Consider the following 21,640-nt stretch of genomic DNA (forward strand, 5'->3'; position numbering starts at 1 on the left):
GGATTAGGAAGCTGGTGGATGAAGCATCTTTCAGGTAACGAGGGAAGTCCTTCCACAAATGCAGCAAACTCATTGATCCAGAATAAATCAGAGGGGAAAGAAAAAATAGGCAAGATGCAGTCCAGATTCCAAAGCAAGCTAGTGCCGAGCCTCTTGTCATTCTGGTTTTTGCATCGTCTTGGTGGCAGCATCTGAGCCTCTTTGGGATGAGATGCCCAAATAACCGTGAATTGCTATTAGCAAGGTAGAACTGCCAGTTACTAAGGAGAGACTGTGTGTTGTCAGTTCGTATGCACAGCTTGCACAGACGTAAAGAGAAATACTATGGAACATACAGGAATATACAGCTGGGGGAGCGTGGGCCAAGAAGAGCCGCCAGAAAGAGCGTCGCAGCTGCGCGACCGGGGCTGTCTGCTGGAGCCCGGTCTGCAGTGCCCGGGCTGCGACTTGGTTTATTTGAAAAGATGCACACCATAAACTGCTGAAAATATCCCAGGTGATGAAAATCTGCTACCTCTGGAAAAATTATCCTCAGAAAAAGACGTAAGAGATTAAATAGGCAGAGATGTGTTGGTAGATGTGACTTAAGAGAGGTTGCTTTCTTTGCACTGTGGCGTTGCTCTATCAGCTTCCAATATTTGCTTATTTACTCATATATTGTTTAACAACTTTGATAAATATCATCCTGCTTTTTAAAGGCTGCTGGGGCTTAAGCAAGCCAGTTAAGGGTAAGCTCTTAGGAGAATATCATGCAAGTTTCATTTTTCTAAACAGTAAATAAAGTTGGTTAATGTCTTGCTTAAAGAAATAAATATTTACTGTTTAGAAGAATGGAAGGACTTTTTCCCAAGAACTTTAAACACATGAACAGACAGTTTTTTTGGAGAAATCCTAGCTGCTTTCTATGGATATCCTGAGTCCCCGGGACGGGTGGGAGGAGGCGAGGGAGGCCGCCCCAGGAGTCCGTGGCGCGGCTCTCCCGGGGTGACAGAGCTGCTGCAGCCAAGCTGCTGAAATACGCTCCTGCCGTTGCCCATGATAATGGTTTATTTTTTCTGTTTATTTAAAAAAAAAAAAGGAAAAAAAAAAACAACGAGAAGAGGATCTTTCAGCTTGCCCTTTTGCTCAACCGTTTCCTTTTACAGTGAGTATAACTGTATTTCACCAGTGCACGTAGGATTGCCAAGGGAGGCACGGAGCTCGCTGCGGAAGCGGCGCTGGGGCTCTTGGCCGTGGGCCGCGCTTTGGGAGAGGTGCGCGGTGCCCAGATGCTTCGCTCGCTTTTCTCCCTTCCCTCTTCTCTGCGGTTCGCCCCGTGGTCTCGCTAAGGCAGCGGCACCGCTGCGTGCGTGGTTGTGCGCGCAGGGAGCGTCGCCAGGTGCCACGCGAGCTTTGGGACCCGACAAACCTCCCGATTCCCAGCAAGCGCCCGGCCCTGGAAAAGGGGATGCAACCGGCTTGCCCTGGGCACCGGACCCCTCATCGTGCAGCGGGCCTGGGTCCCCGCGGAGTGTCCCGGCGGCGCCGGCAGGCTCGGGCAGACGGAGGGGCAGAGGAGCTTCCCAGGGAGAGCTAGGAACGGGCAGCTTGGCAGCCGGCAGGAGGCAGCTGCCTGCTGGCGCTCGCAGCGGTTTCCTTGCCTGAGTTTCCCTTCCCTCCTAACGTCGCCCCGGGGCCGGGAGGATGCTCCTCCGCCAGGCAGCTGCCCTCTCCCCGCCGGGCTGCCCCGGCGCTGCCCAAAACCCGGCTGCGGGGGAGAGCGGAGAAGAAAACCCTTTTATAGGATCATCTGGCGGCTCTCCCTCTCCCCCGTCCCCTCCTCCTCCTCCTCCTCCTCTCCCCCTCCCCGGGTGTTGTGTTACAGCCTTTGGGAGGATGGTCCTGGTTTTCTTAGCCCCAATGACTGTCTTTCACCCGCTCGGAGATCTGAAGTGACATCCCTCTGCTCCTTGCTCCTGCCTCCTTCTCTTTTTTTCTTTTTTCTTTTTTTTCCCCCCCTTCGTTGATACTACAGGCCCGGTGCCAAACGGGATGATCCAGCGCTGTCCTCTGCCTGGAGAGCATAAATACCACTGGGGAGCTCTGTGAGACCGCAGTTGGTACGAGCTGCTGAGCCGAGACCTCACGCTGCCTGCACCTCCTAAGGCTTCTTTCATCCTCTCCCCCTCCTCGTTTGAGCGTTTTAGATATATAATTTATTTTCCACAAGCAGGCTTGGAGCAGCTGCAATTTCCTGCGGACTTGAAAGTGCTCAGCAGGTAAGTGCAAGTTTTCGTCCCTGTTTCTGAAATGTGGTTTTGTGTGTGCATATGCAAGAAATGTCTCGATTTGGTATGCAGAATTTTAGTAACTCTTCCAACAAGTTGCATGCATGGTATAAAATAACACAACACTGCCTGAACTTGTTATGTGAACTTCACAGCGACTAATGCAAGATTAATGAACGTTCATCTTGAATGAATGGGAAGAGCTTGTAAGTACAGGAGCAGACTTTGCACAGACAGAAACTATCTACGGGATGCTGCAGCGGTCTCTAATAGTTGGCTACTTATGGAAACATCTAGTCATCTCCAAGAAGCCATGTGTTTATGCCACTCTGCTCTAAAAATTCAATCAAAAGGAATTTAGTGGTGGTGTCACATGTTGTGTCTGTTATTTGTAGGTTTTTAGTGTTTTTTTTCATAGGAACTCACCCACTTGAGTTCTGTTGAAGTGAATGAAAATGAAGGATCTGTGTGTTTTTGTCCACGGTATTGAAGATGCTGGATCTTTAGTGCACTCTGAGTAGACAACATTATACCCTGTGTCACGAAACTTGTCATTTCACTTTTTTTTTCTTTTTTTGAAGCCAACACAGCCATTCTTAAAAGCTTTAAATGTGTGCATCCTGGTTAAATAGATGACCTAGGGTTTAATGTCTGAGATATGTTGTGGCTTTATCACTGAATTTATTTGCACAGGTTAGAAGCCGATCCCTGGCTAACTCCCCTTGGCTTTGCTGGCATCCCATGCTGACTCCTGCGTCTTCTGGCACCATCTGCTTGTTCTGTGTATAATGTCACAGGGTCCTGGATGTGCTTGCTGCAAATGTCATCCATAAGCAAGGGGTAAAGACCCACTCTTACGCTTAACCAGCGAGCCAGTTAAAGATCAATAGCCGCAAGGTATTAGGGTGAAGTGAGGACATAATCAAATGCAGAAGCGAGTCCGCATGTGGCTCTAGCAGGCAATGCTCCATGCCAGCCTCTAAACGCTACCAGCTCTTCTGCTTACTGTGAAATCCAGACACCATCCATTAGTCTGGGAAATAGCTTTCTAAAAATAATCTTTTTTTTTTTTTTTTCAAAGTCCAGTGCCGTTTTCTAACTTCCTCAGATTTCAGAAGAATGCCTCCCCTTCGTCCCGTTACAACACGCTTCGGAGGATATTCCGGAGTCGCTTTCTGCCGACTCACTCGTTTCTGATCGCTCCCAGATGTTTACCTGGCAGCAGTATCAAGAGCCTCGTGGGTTTAGAGCGAGGCTGCACTAATGCTTCTTTTCGGACCCTTGAAACAATAGTCAAAACTCTCTCAGCTGACTGTCAGCTGATAATTTTCCCTGAATAATATCGAATCCCAACTCGAAAACAATATGCTTTTAATGTGCCCTAATTAGGGGAATTCCTAGTGCACCCTGGGGACATTGCCGTGCCTCTGCAAGACACTTAGGCTCGCTTAGCTTTAACATATGTCTGAGTGTTTCATTGCACCTGGGCATGGGGATGTTAGGAGAGGCAAATGGATGGACATCTGAAATCAATGTGAGCTTGCTGAAATCGTAAGCATCTCTCTGCTGGTTTTGATTAAAACAGCCGGGGAGCTCTTTCCTCGCTGCCCTGCGCATTGATTTCACCCTTTCTCCAGAGGCTGAGCACTCCCTACCTGGCACAAAGCGGAGACGAGGGCCTGCACACCGGAGCCACCAAAGTGGAAAAGATGCTAGTGCCGAGGTAGCCTGATTTTAGAGAGCTGCTAACATCCCTTCGTGCACCAGCGAGGTCCAGGGAAGGGGATGCCGAGGAAGGAGGCGGCGTCTGTTGCATGGTTTCGGCCAGCTGTCAAAGCGAGACGTGTCGGCTCCGCTGCGCAGGGATGAGCGGGGCAGGTTCGCTTTCGGGTGTTAGAGCGGATTTTTCAGGCTGCGCTTTCTGTAAGGTCAGTGTTCGCCTTAAATGGGCGGTGGATGCGGCTGCTGTTTAGAAAAGGGCAGGTGTCCAAAGGCAGGGGTATAACTGCAGCGTACACGAGCGGTCTGTTCCTGCCTGCTCTGCCTCCAGAGCAGGCAGCAGCTAAAGCTGCCGCTGCTAAATGGCCACATTGTGAACGGCCGCAGCAGAGCAGCTATTTTTAAACTCTTGGGGAAGTGCCTCAAAGTAGGGATTGTTCCCTGAATTTGGGTCAGACAGTCTACAAAAGCGGCAGCGCGTTTTGTCTCCCTCCCCCTCTGCAGCCAGGTTGGCAAGCCGGGCTCCTGCTTTCGGGGAGGCGAACGCCAGCAAGCAGGGCTGAGCAGAGGATGAGGTTAAAGCAGTATTTGCCCCGAGGCAACTGCATGTCCTGTCTTTCAGGTGTGCCTTGAGCTGGGGACAAGGCGTGTGTGTTACGCTCGCTCTGCAGAGCAGCAAATAATGAAAGGAGGTTGCCTAAAATTTAGCAAATTATATCCTTGCCGTGTTCTATCAAAGCGAAGGCTTAACGCTCTGCCTGGAGACTAAAGGCTGCTGGGTTCATTCTGCCTTATTACACGAAGAAGGCTCAGAGGGGAACAAGTGTGCTATTGTGCAGGCACCCTACAAATTTGGGGGATTCTTAGAGTTTTGAGGGGTTCTTAGAGTTCGGGGGGCTGCACACAGCACCTTCATGTTTCCCAGCAAGGTGCTGCCGTGCCAGGTCTGGGCAATCAGGGACTTGCAACTTCCCGCTCAAGGGTGACGGCTGGGAGCCAAAAAGCTTTTCCCACGTTTGCCACTTTACAAGTAGTCCTGCCTTGATATGTCCAAGTCACTGGGCTGGAAATTTTAGAATAATTCCTGCTAATCTGGGGTTTATTTCCTGCCACTATATATATATATATGTCTTTTAAAAGAGCTTGCAAAGCTAGATCCTCACCTAATGGTAAAGACAGCGATGGGGAATCTTGTTCCAAAGTATAGCCTTGAGGAGAGAGATGCTGTGCTTGCCTCATCCCTGACGTGCTGTACGGATATTTCCTGCCCTGAATGGATTGATGCTGTTCTGTCGGCTCTGGGATTGCACATACAGAGCACTAGGTGCTGTAGGGACATGCAACAGCAAAGATTCCTCCCCTGAAAGGCTTGTGATCTAGGTTGGACTAGCTGAGATGCACAAGGCATATTAGACTGAAAAGTCGGGCCTAGGGAAGAGGAAGGGAGAAGCTGTTTGGGAATGACAGGCAGAGCGGGAGGACTACGGCGCACGTGTCTCGCAGGGAGAGGATGGGGATTAAATTCAGCCCAGGCATCCAAACCATCAGCCGTCAGCAGCTGTACAATTACCACCAATTCTCGGGCTGGGTAAACCCACGGCGATGGAGCGCGCGTGGGAACGCCTGATCTCCCAGCTGGGGAGCGAGGGCACTCCAGCTCCTCTCCTAATCCGTTATAGCCCATCCCCTGGCTGCGCTTCCACCCGCCGTCAAGCGGCCCGGCAGCGTCAGCGGGAGCGCGCCGGTGCGTCATTGGCCAGCAGCGGTTCTGATCATTCGGCATGACGATGACATTTCACATAAACAGCTACTTTTCGGGAGTCTGGCAGCTGCTCTTGCAGAGCGTGTTGGCAGGCCTGGGCCTCTGAAATAGCTCTTGCTCATGTCTGACCTCTGCCACTTGGCTTACTGGGGAATTTACTTTCCCTTTTATACGTATCTGTTCTCCACTTTGGGAAAAGAGCTGAAAATGTCTCCCTTTCCCATCCGTGAAGGAACACAGCTTGGAGCTGGGATTATTTGGAGCTCCTGGATGTTGCTGGGAGATGGCTGCAGCTCAGCACATTCAGAGGAGAAGGTATCCACCTCCACCACTGTGCCTGAGGCCATCTGCAAACCCTCGCTCCTAGTGCAGTCTTGGTGGAATTTTGCTGTGTCCTATCAAATTTCCATCGCAGAAGCTACATGGCATGGTTTCAGTCCTCTTTCCTCCCATGTAGGCATGAGGGATAAGCCTTACCTGAAAAGCTTCTGCATGGCTAACTCATCTGCAGGTCCTTGAAGTCCCTGTGATTGCTCAGGTAGCTTGTAGAAGCTGAGAGGTTCCATGAAGATCTAGGTCAAACATAGCTTAGAAGTTGCGTGAGGGGTTAGTCAGCAGTAAGACAATAAACTGAGTTCCCATCATGTATGGAGTTGTATAGGTCTTCCTGTAACCGGGATGAACAATAATTGGTTAGACTTTGCTTGTATCACTCTTTCTCATGCAAAAAATCTGAGTTGTGTGGCTTCCTTGGAGGTCATGTGCACAGCGAGTTTCTCTGGCATTATTCTGACTTTCTGTCTCCCCCAAATTCCAGGCCCGTCCTGATCACTAGACGTCCCTGCAAGGAAATTGAAAAACACATCCATCATCTTTATCTCCATTTCTGCCAGCTTCTGTTTCAGCATGAATCCTACCCTGCCTTGGATCTTTCCTCTTGGATGTCTACTGCTTCTGACAAATGCAGCTGAATGCTTTATTTTGCCCAATTCAAGTCACCTGGAGAGCATTTTGAGTAAATATCAGGATGAGGAACCTCATGCCAGATCCAAGAGAGCCATTTTATTTTCAGACAGACAGGAGATATTGATGCTCCACAATAAATTAAGAGGTGAAGTTTATCCATCGGCTTCTAATATGGAATATATGGTAAGTCTAGCTCCTGATACCTAACTTTATTACTATTTTTTTAAACTTTATTTTAGTTTCCCTTATGGTGAAAGTATTGTAGCAAATTTCCTCTAAAAAAAGTTTTTTTCTCAAGAGGTTTCCTGGAGCAATTTCAGTCCACAGTGAATGATGCTTTAGATCATTGGATTGTTTTGGTTGGAAAAGACCACTAACGGGTCATCTTGTCCATCCACTGCATAGTTTCAGAACTGGTTCCATTATTCATAAAATACTGTCTAGCCTTGCCCTGAATGTATCTCCAGAGATGGCAATTCCATAGCCTGCCTCAGCAGGTTGTTCCATTACCTTAATGTCATAAAAGCATCAGATTTTCCCTAGTGTTTAACGCATGTTCTCCCTGTCAAAGCTTTCAGACCATTGCGACTGGTGTTTTGGATCACCACAGTCTGCTCAGCACAAACTCATGATGGGCAGCTTTGGGTTGCCATCAGCTATTGCCCAACACTGAAGGTAGCATCTGCGGTTTTGTGATATGCTGGTGACTGCAGAATATCAATGTGAGCCAAGTGTTTGTAGGACTGATGGGAGTCTGCTTGGCACCTTAGACAAGCAGGGCATAAGGAATATGGCTCCATCCGCAAATAAGTTTGATCCATGGAACTCACTGGAAAGACTCCGGTGAAGTTCAGGGCTAGGTGGAATGGTTCTATTGGCTTTTTGCAGCTTGAGGAACCAAAATAAAAGTTTGGTCAACGTATTCTCCCACTTCAGAGGGAGAACGTTACGGTAGGAGTATAAAGTGTGCCTTTACCATCAACAATTCAGATGAATAAGTTGTTTTCACCTGATGCCAGAGACCCTACTTTGAGCTATTTTTGAGATGTCTTCAAAATATTGTGGGGCCAGAAAATGATGTAGGCAAATAATATTTTCTGTGCCTTTTCCCAGTGTGCAAATATGGTTATGACAGAAACTAGCCTGACTTCAACTGTGTGCTCCTGCTGACAGATTAGATGATTAATGATTTGCTAAGACCATATTTAAAAGGTAAAAGAAATAGTATATTAAGCGTAATATAGGATTGTTTGCCAACTGTTACTATGTGCTGAAATGAATGCTGCAAATGGAAAGTTTTTTGCTTTTTATGGTTTTAGGGAAAAGGAAAAGGGAAGGGAAAGCAGAGGACAGTAAGAAAGGACAATTGCTCATTAGCTGGTTCATATTAGTATTCCCACTGTTAGTCTTTCATCTCAATTTTGTCAGAAATCACACGCCTTTCTAAGAACTGTTGCTTTGTATCTCTCTCTCTCTCAGCTGGCTATTACATTATCCTGCCGGCTCCCTGTAACATATTGCCAGAGAAGAGGTGATTTGATTAATTTCCAGAAAGTAAACATAAAGCATGAGAAAGCCAAATGTGTTTTTGTTGGCTTTGAGGATCTGAAAGGGCTGCAGTTGCGGAATGTCCACTGGCCGACTGCTATTTACTCATCCAGCATGGTTACTCTTTTATGTTTGTCTTTGCTCAGTGTGCTTTTCTAGTGGTTTTATGGGTGATTTAGGGCAAATGAAAGAGCCTTATATGCTGTGAAGAAAGAAGCTGAGTATAAAATGGTGCTACTTGGAAGGGCTATAATCAGTCTTTCATGTATTCATGTTTACCCAATATTACTTGGAAACGCTGTGTATATTCTGAACGTGAATTTCACTTTAATCCTTTGTTCTGCATAGGACACTTCTCATTTGGATGTGTTTAAGAAAATAGCATGTCTTTAGCGCTGTAGACAGATAAACTTTTCTCTTTTCCTTTGGTACCAGTGAGGAACGTCACAGGCGACGTGTGGTGCTAATCTGTGGATAAGCAGGTAGAACGTGTTCTTGGCCATCAACCTCCCAATGCTGCCCATGAAAGTCCTTTCTCCCAGCTCTATATCTGACGCGTATAAGTGATCTAAAGTGGCAAAGGGAGCTAATGTGCTCCAGGAAAGGGAGACATTAATCTACTACAGCAGGAACTTCAGGCAGTGGAGGCTATTAGTAAAAGAGCAATAGCACAGTGAGTTTCATGACATATCTAGAGATCAAAAGAATTATCACATACCCATGTGGATAAAGATTAAAATAAAAAAAATAAAGGGAAGAAGAAAGGAAGATGTCCTAAGACATCTTTGACCTTTTAAGATGGCTTAGTCAGATGGCTTTCAGCAGTGATGAAAGGCAGAAATCTTGCCTCACATGGAGGCCTCAAAGAAAGCTGGATAAAATGAAGTTGTTCTCAGTGCAAGTTTCTGGAAGGAAAATAGTTCGCTTTCAGGTATGAGGTACCCGTCCTTCCTCTTCACTGTAGGGTGCTGACTTTCTTTATCAGGGTGGGATAATACTTTTGTGGGGGCTAACAAGGCATGTCCAAGCTTCTGCCAGTATTTGTCAGTCCTGAACTTTCATGCCACTTGTAAGAATAAACTGCCAGGATTGCGAGAAGTCCAAGCTGTGGAGAAAAATGAGAGAGCAACCTCATCACTCCAACATGAGTGAATTAAGATAGTATTCCAGGTCTAGGGTTGGTTTTACAAACTAGTCAATGAGTAAACAGACTCCTTGTGGGATACATTCTTATTGAATCTGAACCTACAAATTGTAATATTGTGCATGTATGCCATGCATGTATTTTAGATGTAGAGTGTGTACTGTACTTCTTTGAAAGGTCATTGCAACTTTCCAGGAGTAAAAAAAGAGAGTCTGTTGACTAAATCACTTGGAATCACACATTGCCATAGGCTCTTAAAAACCTCTAGTTGAGAATTCAGTAGTGTAGACTGAGTTGGTATTTTCCAAACAAGGTAGTTGCTTATGATTGCAGCAGTCTGGCGAGAGAAAACCTCAACATGAAGGGGGAAAAAGTGAATATAAACCTAGCCTGATGCTTAGAATCGTTTCATGCCATGAGCTTCTTGTCCTCCAAATAGTCAGCATTGGCTTTGCCTGATTGTCACAGAATGGATTTAAGACCCTGAACACAGACATATGCTGCAGCTCTGGCTTCAATATTCTTCCTAGATACTGCTGAATATTGGCATAAAGAGTTCTTGCAAGCATAGCTGGGAGAGTCTGAACTCTATTTTTTTGATACCTTTATTGCTCTGAAATAATTCCAGTCTCCTGACCACATTCATGTCTGAGAAGCAAGAAGCAAATAACAGCTCTAATTTAAATGGGTGGCTTTGTAATCCGACGCCTGCAGAAGTGAGCTTCTCTACTCATCAAGCACAAAGCCATGCAAAGACGTAGCTCATTCCCAGTTGTCTGTTGAGTATCTTTTGTCTGGGTTCATTTATCCATAGGCATCAAAGAAAGATGTAATGCATACGTTCACATCAGTTTCCACTTAATGGCCTATTGCTCATAATGTCTCTGTGTTAGATTAGGAGTTTTGGAACGTCTGCCTTTGAGGCTGCAGGAAATAATGCTCTGCTAGAAAGTCTGAAGTACTAGCCACGCATAACATCTTGGGAGAGTTTTTGTGGCTTGTGTGTTGGATTGGAAGGTGGTTTGCGGCAGGTCATTGCCGGGTGCAGAAAGTGGGAGACCACAAAAAGCTGTGTGTCTAGGCACAATTACAATAGTCTGCTCTTAACACAGGTTTGAAAATGCGTGCAGTGGGTCAGATCCCATACACCTTCAGGGAGCTGGAGGGCTGAAATGGAAAATGGTTTTATCCCCTCTGTTTGTCAGAGCTGTGTCCACATGGGTTTTCGCAGACTGACATGAATTTGTTTGGCCACTGGTCAGTTCAAAGCAAAGCTAATAAGCCCAGAGTAACTCTGGGCTGTTGCTGGAATTTGGGTTGCTGAGCATGCTTAATGATAAGCTGTTCTTGGAGGTCTGGGTTGTTAGCTCAGTTCGATGAGGTCATGTTTGCCTTCCGAAGATAGCGTAGACGTACCGAGTTCCAGGAGACGCTGCGTTTTCCTGCTCTCCTAGCCAGAGACAGGAGGTCCTTCCCCATCCCTGTTATAACTGCCTGAGACCATGTTCAGATACTTATTCGGCATGAGCACTCAGTGTTTTTATAATGTGTTTGAGAGCCTCAATGCCCTCCACTCCTCCAAATGGTCTCTGACAGATCCTTTGATATGTTTGAGACCATAAGTCGCTTTTCTTCTGAAGAAGACAGAAGTTGGAAAGATCAGCTGGTTATGATGGTAAATGTCCAAAAAGGACATAGTCTTACACTGGCACGTGAATGAGCTGGAGACACATCACAAGGCCTCTCTTCTCTTTGTTTTTATTTGTAGGAATGTGCAGTAATGTTTTAGTCCCAACAAATTATCCTCTCAGGACTCTTCTGAATAGACCAGCTGCCAGTAATTAAACAGTGAAGTCAGTGCACTATCTTTTGGGTCCAACAGCACACTATCTACCCCGTCCAACAAGTCTAGCCTTCAAAACAAATACGCCCCTGGGTACTGGAACCAAGAAGCCTGGTTTCCTATTTGCCTTTGTGTTATATTTGAACTCCAGTTTGGATTATATTTGGGTGATATTCAGTGAGGACTGATCTCACGCTGACGTCTTTCCCTCAGTAGGAATGCTAATGGGATCTGTTGCTTTCTAACTTGCCTGTTTTAATGAAAATGATACTAGCTTAATAGCTCTGAGACTTTGCCACCTCTGTCAGATTTGACTACATCCATCAGAGGAAGGGAAGATGGGAGACTCAGGCCTACACAGGCATGGTAATTATATAATTGTCGCTTGCTTAGGAAGTTGGGCCAAAAATATCCAGCTGTGTCCGTAGTGGAGTGCAGGAGTACATCGATTGCTGAAATTATGATTTAATGGGTAAGCCAGGAAATGCCCTGACATTAAGGCTGGAAAATCCTGCCATAACTACATCACAGCATGTTAGAAGTCCTGCAGATCTGAGTAATAGACTGCATGAGGAAACACTGGGATCTCTATCATCTGGTGGATTTTTTTCTTTTTTTAAACAGACTAGGAAAACACCTGCCAAGAATGTCTTGTTTTACTTATTATATTTTGGAGTGGGTGGTCTAGACAAGTTCTGGAGGTCCTGCCAGATCTGTTTTCTATTCTATGCAAAGCATCTCCAAAGAAACATAGCATCAAGCAGTAAAAAAAAAAAAAAGGCTATTTTGTGCCATCCATTTCTGTAGCAGGGGGGTGTCTTGAGATATTCGCTCTTAGGTCAAGGCACATCAATAAAATATGCTGGTTTCGCAATGATAGGCCAGACACCACTGGTGAGCTGGAATTCAGTCTCTCTTTCTCCATTAATTGCTCTTGGTTGACTCTCTTGGTCTAATAAGCATGATTAGGACAAATTGACCTATTCTTTTCTTTCCCACCCTCCACAGACCTGGGATGATGAGCTGGAAAGATCAGCCCATGCTTGGGCTCAGCAGTGCATCTGGGACCATGGGCCTAGTGTCCTCATCAGGTCAATTGGACAGAACCTGGCGGTTCACTGGGGCAGGTAAGAGTTGGGAAGCCACAAGCTAAGCGCAAAGAGCAATTTATGGATGCTCCCTGAGAGGCAGTGTGAAAAGTTTGCCCAATCGCTGCTTAACAGAGCACTGGGGAGATGGGAGAAAAGGTGAGGAGCAATAACTGCTATTACTTCAGTGAAATAAGGACAGTAAAAACATCTGCAATACCCTTCAGGTGACTATTCCCAGCAAACCAGCTCTGATGTTGGTTACTTCATATGTCTGTATCTCAGGTCATGACATGCCTAAGGTCACTCGTGCTCATTGAGAAGAACAGCTACTGAACCCACCGCCCTCGCTCCTCAGTCTGCTGTTTCAGCGACAGCTTCTGGCAGCACGCTGAGAACCAGCTGAAAACTGCAGTTTCTCAGAAACAATATCTACTTACTACTGCTCATTCAACACTCCTTGCTGTAAATGTCTTGAATATCTCTCACCATGTTTTCCATAAATATTTATCCAGCTCCTAGTTTCTCTTTACTGAAACCACTTTGCAGTTTATTTCATCCTTCTGGGGAAAGTTTTTAACCTAAGGTTGTTAACCCAGCTAGGAATGATTAAGGTAAAGCTTCCAAATGGCTTTGCCTCTCCATGCCATGGTGAAAAGTGTTTATTGTTAAGATCCTATTGTTAAGCCTGTTACAGGTTAAGCCTGCTTTGTAAAGCAAACGTTTTGTACGTGCTCAGAAACCCTAATGAGCTGAAATGCAGTTATGCTTGTTGTAAATCAGGTAGAACTTGGTTGAAAGCAATGGAAATTTGCTGGTGTGAAATTAGCCTGATATAAAAATTGGACCCATTTTTGCTGGCAGATTTAAATAATGATTGGAAAGTAGAGTGGTTAATCCGTTGGAAACAAAGTTAAAAGATCAGACTGTTCTTGGCTCTCCTACAAGCTTTCAAGATGGCCATGGTTATTGATGAAGTTAGATCCAATCTTGCTGCCTTTGCAATCACTGAGAGGAAAAAGAAATCATATTTATCTCAGTTTTTTCGGGAACGGGCCATAACTTGATTGCCTCAATTTCCTCTTTTGTAAAATAGGACTCGGAAAGAATTCACTTAATGACATCATGAGATTAATGTTTTTAAAATACTTCTAATGCATGATTTTTAATGAAGAGTTGGCTGAAAGAACAAACTACAGTTGGTAATGACATCATTTGTGTTTCTGGCTGCTTGCTTCACGTGAGCTGTTGAAAGCAATAAAAAGCAGTGGGTTTGAAGCACTGCTCTAGTTTGACACAGAGTGCAGATTGCTGTTTGCTCCTTGCGTACGTAGCATGCAACTATGCATATGACTTTCTCTAGGTAATTGTAACTCCATTCCCGTTCCCCAAATAAGCACAAGTAACGTCAGCGGAGCCACAGACTGCAATATATTGTGCGTAGCTTGTGCAAAGTACATGCAGCACACGGAGGAGTCTGCTGCACAGGGAAATTACGGCAGTTGAAGGTGGGGTACGTGTCTGGTGCATCAACGATTCTGCACTAACACGGGTGCGATGTGAGTGTGAAAAAGCTTACTCCATTTGCAAAGGCTGTACAGTATTAACTGCTAATGTACTTCCAGATTTAGCAAATTGCCTCGTGGTAAAATAGGTACATGATGGCTTTCAGTTTAAGATGTTTGGCAAACCTTAACTTGTGTTTACTTTCAAAATACACCTTTCTGCCAAACTAGAAGTTTTTTGTAATTGAGTGGAAAAGCCAGGAGGACATTTCAGGTCAGCAGCATTTGAAGAGAGTGTCAAACCTATAAATAATACAGTCAGACTGGGCTGTGAATTTGGGGGAAGAAATATCCTTTAACTTTTTTGGTAAGATTTTTTTTTTCTTTCTGATTATAAGACCGTGTTACTGGGTTTTTTAAGTAACAACTTCTCAGCAAATGGAAATTGCCTTAAGAAATTTTTCAGTTGGTTTATACATAGTTAGCAAAAATTGTGTTGAAATCTTGAAGTTACGATATGCCAGGAGGCTACAGATACTGTTTGAAAACCTCTAATAGAAGCTGGTGCTCTAAACTGTGATGGTTTCGATCTTTCAGGTATCGCTCTCCAGCCTTCCATGTCCAGGCTTGGTATGATGAGGTTAAAGATTACACGTACCCCTATCCTCACGAATGCAACCCCTGGTGCCCGGAGAAATGCACCGGATCCATGTGCACACATTACACCCAGGTCAGGCATCCGTGTTCTCCCTGTCCCCCCACGGCCCGTTTGCCACTGAGATATTGGCTCGATGTGCCCTCAGCGGGCTGGTTTGCTCGTTTTCAATAACGGTGTCGCCTTTGCAGATAGTCTGGGCCACGACGAACAAGATCGGCTGCGCCGTGAACGTCTGCAAGCAGATGAACGTCTGGGGAGAGATCTGGGAGAATGCCGTCTACCTGGTCTGCAACTACTCGCCCAAGTAAGGCGGATCAGACGGGCTCTCCCGGCTCTCCTAAAGCCGCGCGCCGGCAGGTCGCTTCCCTCGCCCGGAATCTGGGGAAGAGATTGCAGGCAGTCTAGACTGGTGGTTGTGGCTTTAAATTTTTTCTTTAGACTGCAGCACGGAGCCGGTTCAAACCTTCCGAGCGTTGCCTGGAAAACTGAATGAGGGGCTGGGGCCAGGCCGGAGCTTTGATGTTGCTGCCATGGGAAGGAGGAGCAGGAGGTGGCGGGGACAGAGCTGGGGGAGCTGCCTGCCAAGCGAGGAGGCTCGAGGCTCGCTCTCGCTGCTGCTCGGAGCATGGGAGGGGACGGGAGCGGTGCTTAACGCTGCCGAGCGCCGCCGGCCTCAATTCCAGCGGTAGCATCCATGCCCCGGCCCCGGGGCTGGCGCAGGCGAAGCAGCCTGTGCTGTCGTGACGAATTTTCACCCCCCTCCCTGTGCAATCTGCTGTTTTAAGCAAACTGCTGCTCTGTGCAGAGTCAGGCCTGCGGCAGCCGCTGGGAGAAGCTACCCGAGCTAGGAGCTGCTGTGCAAGGAGCTGCATAAAGAGGAGCGCCTGGCCCAGCGAGCTCCCCCTGATTAAAAAAAAAAAAGAGAGAAATAACCGTAGCAGTTGAGATTATAGCCAGCTTGATAGTTTGATTAGGTTTAAAAATGAAACTCGTATTTAAAAACCTTGAGAACTGCATCTGGAAGAGGTTTCCTGCCTTCTGGGAAGCTGGCAGTTGCAATTAGTATTTTCTGTTTTAATGGCTCGTATGAGAGGCATTTCCCCTCCGGGTTGCTGCTGATTTGAAACTGAGAGCGCAGCGAAAAGAAACAGGGAAATCACTAAATACAAAAGGAGCAGCTTGGAGAGCATCTGAGTTCTGGAGTCCGCAGGGCGTAGTAACGCAGGGGAAAAAAGCCGTGTGGGTACGGAGCTGGGCCACGAAACCCAGCAGCTGGCACCTGTAGCGCAAGCCAGGCAGAAGCTCGCGGGCGGGTTGTCCCGCGTGAACCCTTCTCCCCACTTAAGATACTGAGCGCGTTATGCTCCTTCGCAATTTGGTGGGATTTAATAACCGATCCTCATATGGGATCCCGCTGTAGCCCTTGGAGTTCCCGCAGTAGGTTGGACTCCTTTGCATGTCATCCATTCAGGGCTGCTGGATGGAAAAATACTCTATTTCTGCCGTTTCTGCTTAATCTCTTCTCTCTGGCTTCAGTGCACGCTGTCCTCAGCTAGCCTTATAGGTGGAGACAGCTGAAAGAGCAATAACGAAAGGGTTCGTAGTCACAGGCTGCACTCTGCCGTCTTGAACCTCCTCGGCCCGTAATGTTTGCAACACAGAGGGCCAAAGAGGCCTTTTGTTTCTGGGTAATTTCTGGAGAAAATACAGTCATCCATTGACTTACGTCTGTTTACATAAGATCACGGTATTTGTGTTAGTTTAATGTGAAGGTGATACCACTTATGTGTATAAGAACCTGCAATTTATTTAAATAAACCCTGGAGAAATTGTCTTCTCGGAAGTGAAACCAAGGGGAACGTTTTCCTTGCAAGGCTTTCCTGGGCTAGCTGTTTAGTCTTGGTTTAGCTCCTCTGGGCTAGGGCAAGAGCTGAGGTCTTCTGCGGCCTCGGAAGCAAAACTGGGGACTGGGGGGTGGCCGGTTTGGGCAAGGAGAAAGTGCAAAGTGCTCTTCTGCTTCCCAGATGATCTGGTGAGCCCAGGGCGCTCCTATTTCTGGTGCCTCAGGCTGAGCCGTGCGCTTTTCTGCTTGGGAACGGCACCAGATGGAAAATGGGACAGCTCGTAAATGGAAAGAGCTGTGCTCCGGCCTGGCCACGGAGCTGCCCAAGGGGGTAGGAGAAAACGATGGGAGACTTGCGGCTCCGGTGGCTTTGGCGAATGCATGCCAAAGAGCCGATGGCAAGCGCTAGCCAGCGAATACCCATCCGGGAAGCGGAAAGCAGGCAGCCTCCGSGTGTGCGTCCTTCCCGCGGTCTGCGGCGTTAGCACTAACGAGCTGCAGACCGTCTGGGAAGGGGACGAGCGGAGCCAGGCGGCCTTTCCCGCGCTCGGGTCCATGACCAGACTGCGTTTCTCCCGTGCTTCCAGGGGCAACTGGATCGGGGAAGCCCCGTACAAGAACGGCCGGCCCTGCTCCGAGTGCCCGCCAAGCTACGGAGGAGGCTGCCAGAACAACCTCTGCTACAAAGGTAGGTGCCGGTGCCCGCCGCCTTCGGGCAGCACGGAGCGGAAAGGCTCAAATGCCTTTTTCCCCGGAAACTTTTAATTAGTCACAGATTTACGTGCCTTTTAGTTTGCCACCCTTAACGGGTAGCCATTGGTACGTCAGCAGCCGTGTCCGAAACAGAATGACATCGAGATACCTAAAAAAAAAAAAAAAAAAAAAAATCCCCCAGCTCCACTCCTGCCTATTTGTCCCAGGGAAAATTAGAGCCGGCGCTCCGATTGAGGGAAATTACTCTGCGTTTACATCGGTTTGGCTCACGTGTTCCGGCGGGATTTTGATCTCTGGAAGGCTGCGAGTAGCAGCGATCCCGTCCTCCCGGGTTTGTTTGGGAAGGGAATGTTCTGCCGCGGTTTCCAGCAGCAACGTGGGTGGGCAGGCCTTGGCCGCCTGCCCCGCGCCTTCTGGGTCCTGGGACGGAGCCTTTCCCTCTCCTCCACCCTGGGTTTGCCGTCCGCAAAATGAATACAGCGATTCCTCTTTCTCGGAGGAGAAGGGGGGATCCTGGACAGTTTTCCGACACGTGGAGTTCCCTTAGAATAAAGGTTGTTATATAGAAAGGGTGAAAAATGCTATTAATGCTGAAATTTCCAATGAAGCAGCTCTATTTCCCTAGCGCAGAGGATTTACTGGGACGAGTGTTGAGAGAGTCTTTTTTTTGTTTGCTTTTTCCCCCCCGTGTGTTTTATTGCGTGAAGAACTGCTCCTAGAAATAGGCAAACTGGAGACTTGCCCAAAGCGGAGGCTCATTTTTTGCATTTGTCATTGTAATCCGGGGGCGCGGGGACCGCGAGGGAAGTTGAGCGAGTGCAGGTGGATGCCGCGCAGAGAGGGGATGGAGCACGCTGGCTGTGCAGCTGGAGGGAGAAATTCCTCTGGAAGATTTCGGCCATCCATCATCCCCCTGTTTGCGTCGGTCCTCTTCTTGCTGCTGAGGATGAGCGTGGCGTAGGGTTTCAGATGGGACGGGCCAAGTGCAATGAACTTAGCTGGCACCGTTTCCAGAGTCCCTTTTCCTACCTGCAACAGCAGCAGACTTGTTCTTTAGCAGAGGTGAAAAGGAGGATAACGGCTCCACGGCTATGGAGCCGTGACGTAGCAGGAATTAGGCTGCAGCGAGACCCTTGTTTTACTGCTGGGCCAGGTGAGGCTGCAGCCATGGGGGGGTTGAAGAGCTTCAGCCACCTTCCCAGGTACTAAGACTCTCTTTTTGGTAGACTTCCAGCAAATTTGTATTTTTTATTTCCCTCCGGAGCGAAAGAGCTGGAAACAGGTTGGAAAAATAGAAATTTCAGTGCATTTCTGTTCTCTAAATAGTGAGACTCGTTGCAACCGATTATCGTTAAGCTCTGTAAATGCTGCTCTGTGTGCAGAGCAAGTGACTGCTGGAGAACCAGGTCTCCTTTCCTGGTGCGATACCTGCCTTGGCAATAGCCCAGCGCAGTGTTTAACTTGCATTTTTAGTTCCCAGCTATTTAAAAATGGATCCTTGTCAAAGCAAATAATCTCCCTCAACATACGAGCTCGTCTGCCTTTCCTGTTAATACTAACGTGCCGCCATTACTTTTAATCCCCCTTCCAATAAGATTATCGTTATGAGGATACTGTAATCCCAGAGACAGATGAGACCAATGAAGTGGAGACCTCGCAGCTGGCAGAGCACAAGCCCGTGAGGTTCCCCAGCGTGGAGAGCAAACCCACCAAACCAGTCAAGCCCAAGAAAAACGTCTCGGACAGCTACATGAGTAAGACGGTGTCTTGGTTTTTCAGCTCCTCTACGTTTTAAAGCACCTCTGTAGGACGAGGTGTGGAGGGTCAGTTAAAAAAAACAGCCGGGAGGATGTTTGAGCGGAGGGGGGAGGTGATCTGCGTGACAACTTGCAGCTAGTTATAGCAGAAGCGAGGGGTGAAGCTCTCCAAAGCCGCTCGTGCCCTTCCGCGTGTGGCGCTCGGCAGTATTTGCTCGTTCTTCACGCCAGGTGCTGCCTTGTGAGACGTCTTGAGCAAGCGTCAATGAAGCGAAGGTCCCCAGATCACGGGTCACTTCAGCAAATGTCGGTTTTGTGTCACCTTTAAAACACGCTAAACTCAGCAGTGACCCTCTTCACAACTTTGCTGGGGGTTTTAAGTTGTTTTTTTTTTTTTTTTCCCTTTCTGTTTCTTGCTTGGGAAGATTTCTGAAGTTATTTGAGGAGCTGATAGTGCTCCCATTCTTGTTTTCTAATCATTGTTAATTAAGAGAGTTATCCTGAAACGGAGGGGAGGCGAATAACCACAACCTTTTCAAGTTTATCTGCTTCCATCTTGAGAGCCTGTAATCAAGTGGAGAATGAGAGCTCTGGCTGCAGACCTCGGGCTGTAAATCAAAGTCTTCTGCTGTCAAATGTTTCTTCCCTCTTAACATTTAAGAAAACACCTGTCTCGTACGCAAAAGGCTGAAGAGGCACGAACCAGATTTTATCTGGCACTCTGTTCCTCTCAGTCTTTCCTTTTGCACCTCACATTTTGTTTGCTTTATACATATATATATTTTTTTTCCCCCAGCACAAGTCATTACCTGTGAAACCAAGATGCGGGACAAATGCAGAGGCTCGACATGCAACAGGTAGTGTTTCAATGATACCTCTTGGAGCGGTCCAGGAAAAAGCGGTCTAAAAATTGGCAGGTTCTTGCAAACAGGGGATAGCCTATACTACATATTTTTTGTGACTGTCTAGGTATATCCCTTCAAGGGATTTACCCAAGACCTTGAAAAAGCTTTCCTTCCCTTTATACAAAGCATTCGGCCAAGCAGTAAGGTGACTCAGTTTATTTTATGCAGCCATGATAACCCACAGATCCAGGTGTCCAAAATCATTTAATGAATTTTGGCAGTCATTTTTTGAACTTTTCTCATGCGTTCCTTTTCTGTCCAAGGCAGACCAATAATTCATGGCTTGTCCCCTCCCAGCCAGTCAAGAACTTCTGGTTAAGGTTTCTGTAAAGAACGAGACAGTTTATCACTTGGAGAAAAACCAAATCCAAAAAATCTAAATATTGGTTGGGTTTTTAGGGAGAGAGGAGAAACAGTTTTAAAAAGTAACTATTTTGCAATCTTGTTTTAAATGGAAGAATTACGTGAAATGAATGGAATGACTATTAAATGAAATAGAGTCAAAGTCTGTTTTTCTTGAATTGTTTTTTCGCCACCCTCAAAGATATATATCTTTACCAGGTATCTGTGCCCAGCTGGCTGCCTGTACAGTAAGGGAAAGATCTTTGGAACATTTTATTATGAGAGTGTAAGTACCTTTTAATAGCTCATAGATGTAATTTGTGGGGAGTTAGTGGTAATAACAGAAATGGGAAATGCCAACTATTCTAATGTAATTTGACTTTTCAAATTCTCCACTTGTGGTGCTGTAAAATGTGCTAATAAAGATTACCTGCATTTTCCTCATCTTAGTGATTAAAAAAAAATGTCCGGAAAGGTAAAGTGATTCTGGCTTGATCTTGTCATGAATGTCCTTAACGTGAAATTAAAATCCATGGAGACCGTGGGACAGGGATCAACAATTTTTATATGGATCTTTTTTGTAGTGCAGGCAGTTGTCATGCTGAACAGAAACTCTCTGCTAAAAACACTGTTAAAAGTTGTAACTAAAGAATAATTTTGGATGATCTGACAGATCTTGAATTAGCAGGATAATTTATATATAAAGCAAGGTGGTGTTTTCCCATCAGAACTACTTTTGCAGTGAAAAAAAGGTTGAAGATGAAAGGGTTTTTTTTGTATAAAAACATGTTTGCTTCCTGCTTGAAATCGCAAGTTTTCAGCATAAAGCCAAACACCACAAGTCCCAGATACTTTTACCAGTGCGCTCCTGGTGTTTTCCCTGGGCTGACCTCGTTGCCCGTTCTCGCTGCGGGTACGTGACAGCATCGCCCAGGATACGCCGTTGCCTCGCAGCTTCATGGACTGCAAATACCTGCTGCCTCCAAGTGATTTCAGCAGAAATATTTTGGGTTTCGGTATTTTGTTGAGAACTGGGAATATTTCATACGGGTGGTTACTTTCCAATACTGCTTTTCTTCTGAATTATCTCTGAATGTTCAGTTTTGTTATTTAACAAAGTTTGTCGTTCAACCAAGCAGCGCTTAGAAGAGAAAAAATGAGTAAGGTTATGCTGGAAGGGTAACGTTTAACAGCAGGAAGGTACTTGGTTTATTTTCCACTTGGCCTTTCGGTGGTGCTTTTATTCCTTATTGTTTTGTTACACGGTTGTTGGTCAGTGTTGCCCCGTGACTGAGATCTATTTCACGTGCAATTTGCTCTGTTCCCCTCAGTCATCGAGCATATGTCGTGCTGCCATTCATTACGGCATCCTGGACAACAAGGGAGGACTGGTTGATATCACGAGGAAGGGCAGGACGCCGGCGTTTGTGAAGTCCACCAGAAACGGCGTCGAATCTTTTAGGTACCGCCTTTTTGGAAAAACCATCTTACCTCTGTATTTGTTTTAATATAAGTAGATGTTCCACCTTCTTTGTTACTTGTATATGGACATAGCAATTCAAGTAATTATAGTACACTG

General features: G+C 46.5%; 1 protein-coding gene across 2 annotated transcripts in view; it reads left to right on the forward strand.

Annotated features, from left to right (window-relative positions):
* The first annotated feature begins 1,192 nt into the window (after window positions 1-1,192).
* The window catches only part of CRISPLD2 (cysteine rich secretory protein LCCL domain containing 2), a 34,189-nt gene continuing 13,741 nt past the window's right edge, over window positions 1,193-21,640 (forward strand). Inside the window, exons 1-11 of one of the 2 annotated variants that reach the window (XM_026092089.1) lie at window positions 1,193-1,253; window positions 2,213-2,258; window positions 6,566-6,897; window positions 12,258-12,376; window positions 14,440-14,572; window positions 14,689-14,804; window positions 16,931-17,031; window positions 18,653-18,811; window positions 19,611-19,671; window positions 20,281-20,347; window positions 21,393-21,523. In XM_026092089.1, the coding sequence (XP_025947874.1) occupies window positions 6,655-6,897; window positions 12,258-12,376; window positions 14,440-14,572; window positions 14,689-14,804; window positions 16,931-17,031; window positions 18,653-18,811; window positions 19,611-19,671; window positions 20,281-20,347; window positions 21,393-21,523 (1,130 nt within the window). In that variant the 5' untranslated portion in view covers window positions 1,193-1,253; window positions 2,213-2,258; window positions 6,566-6,654. Of the gene's footprint in view, window positions 1,254-1,853; window positions 2,259-6,565; window positions 6,898-12,257; window positions 12,377-14,439; window positions 14,573-14,688; window positions 14,805-16,930; window positions 17,032-18,652; window positions 18,812-19,610; window positions 19,672-20,280; window positions 20,348-21,392; window positions 21,524-21,640 lie in introns of those variants that run through there. The other variant, XM_026092090.1, reaches the window with a different exon arrangement.

This window comes from Apteryx rowi, unplaced genomic scaffold (assembly GCF_003343035.1).
Source record: "Apteryx rowi isolate R43461 unplaced genomic scaffold, aptRow1 scaffold_94, whole genome shotgun sequence".
In the NCBI taxonomy this organism is placed as follows: Eukaryota; Metazoa; Chordata; class Aves; order Apterygiformes; family Apterygidae; genus Apteryx; species Apteryx rowi.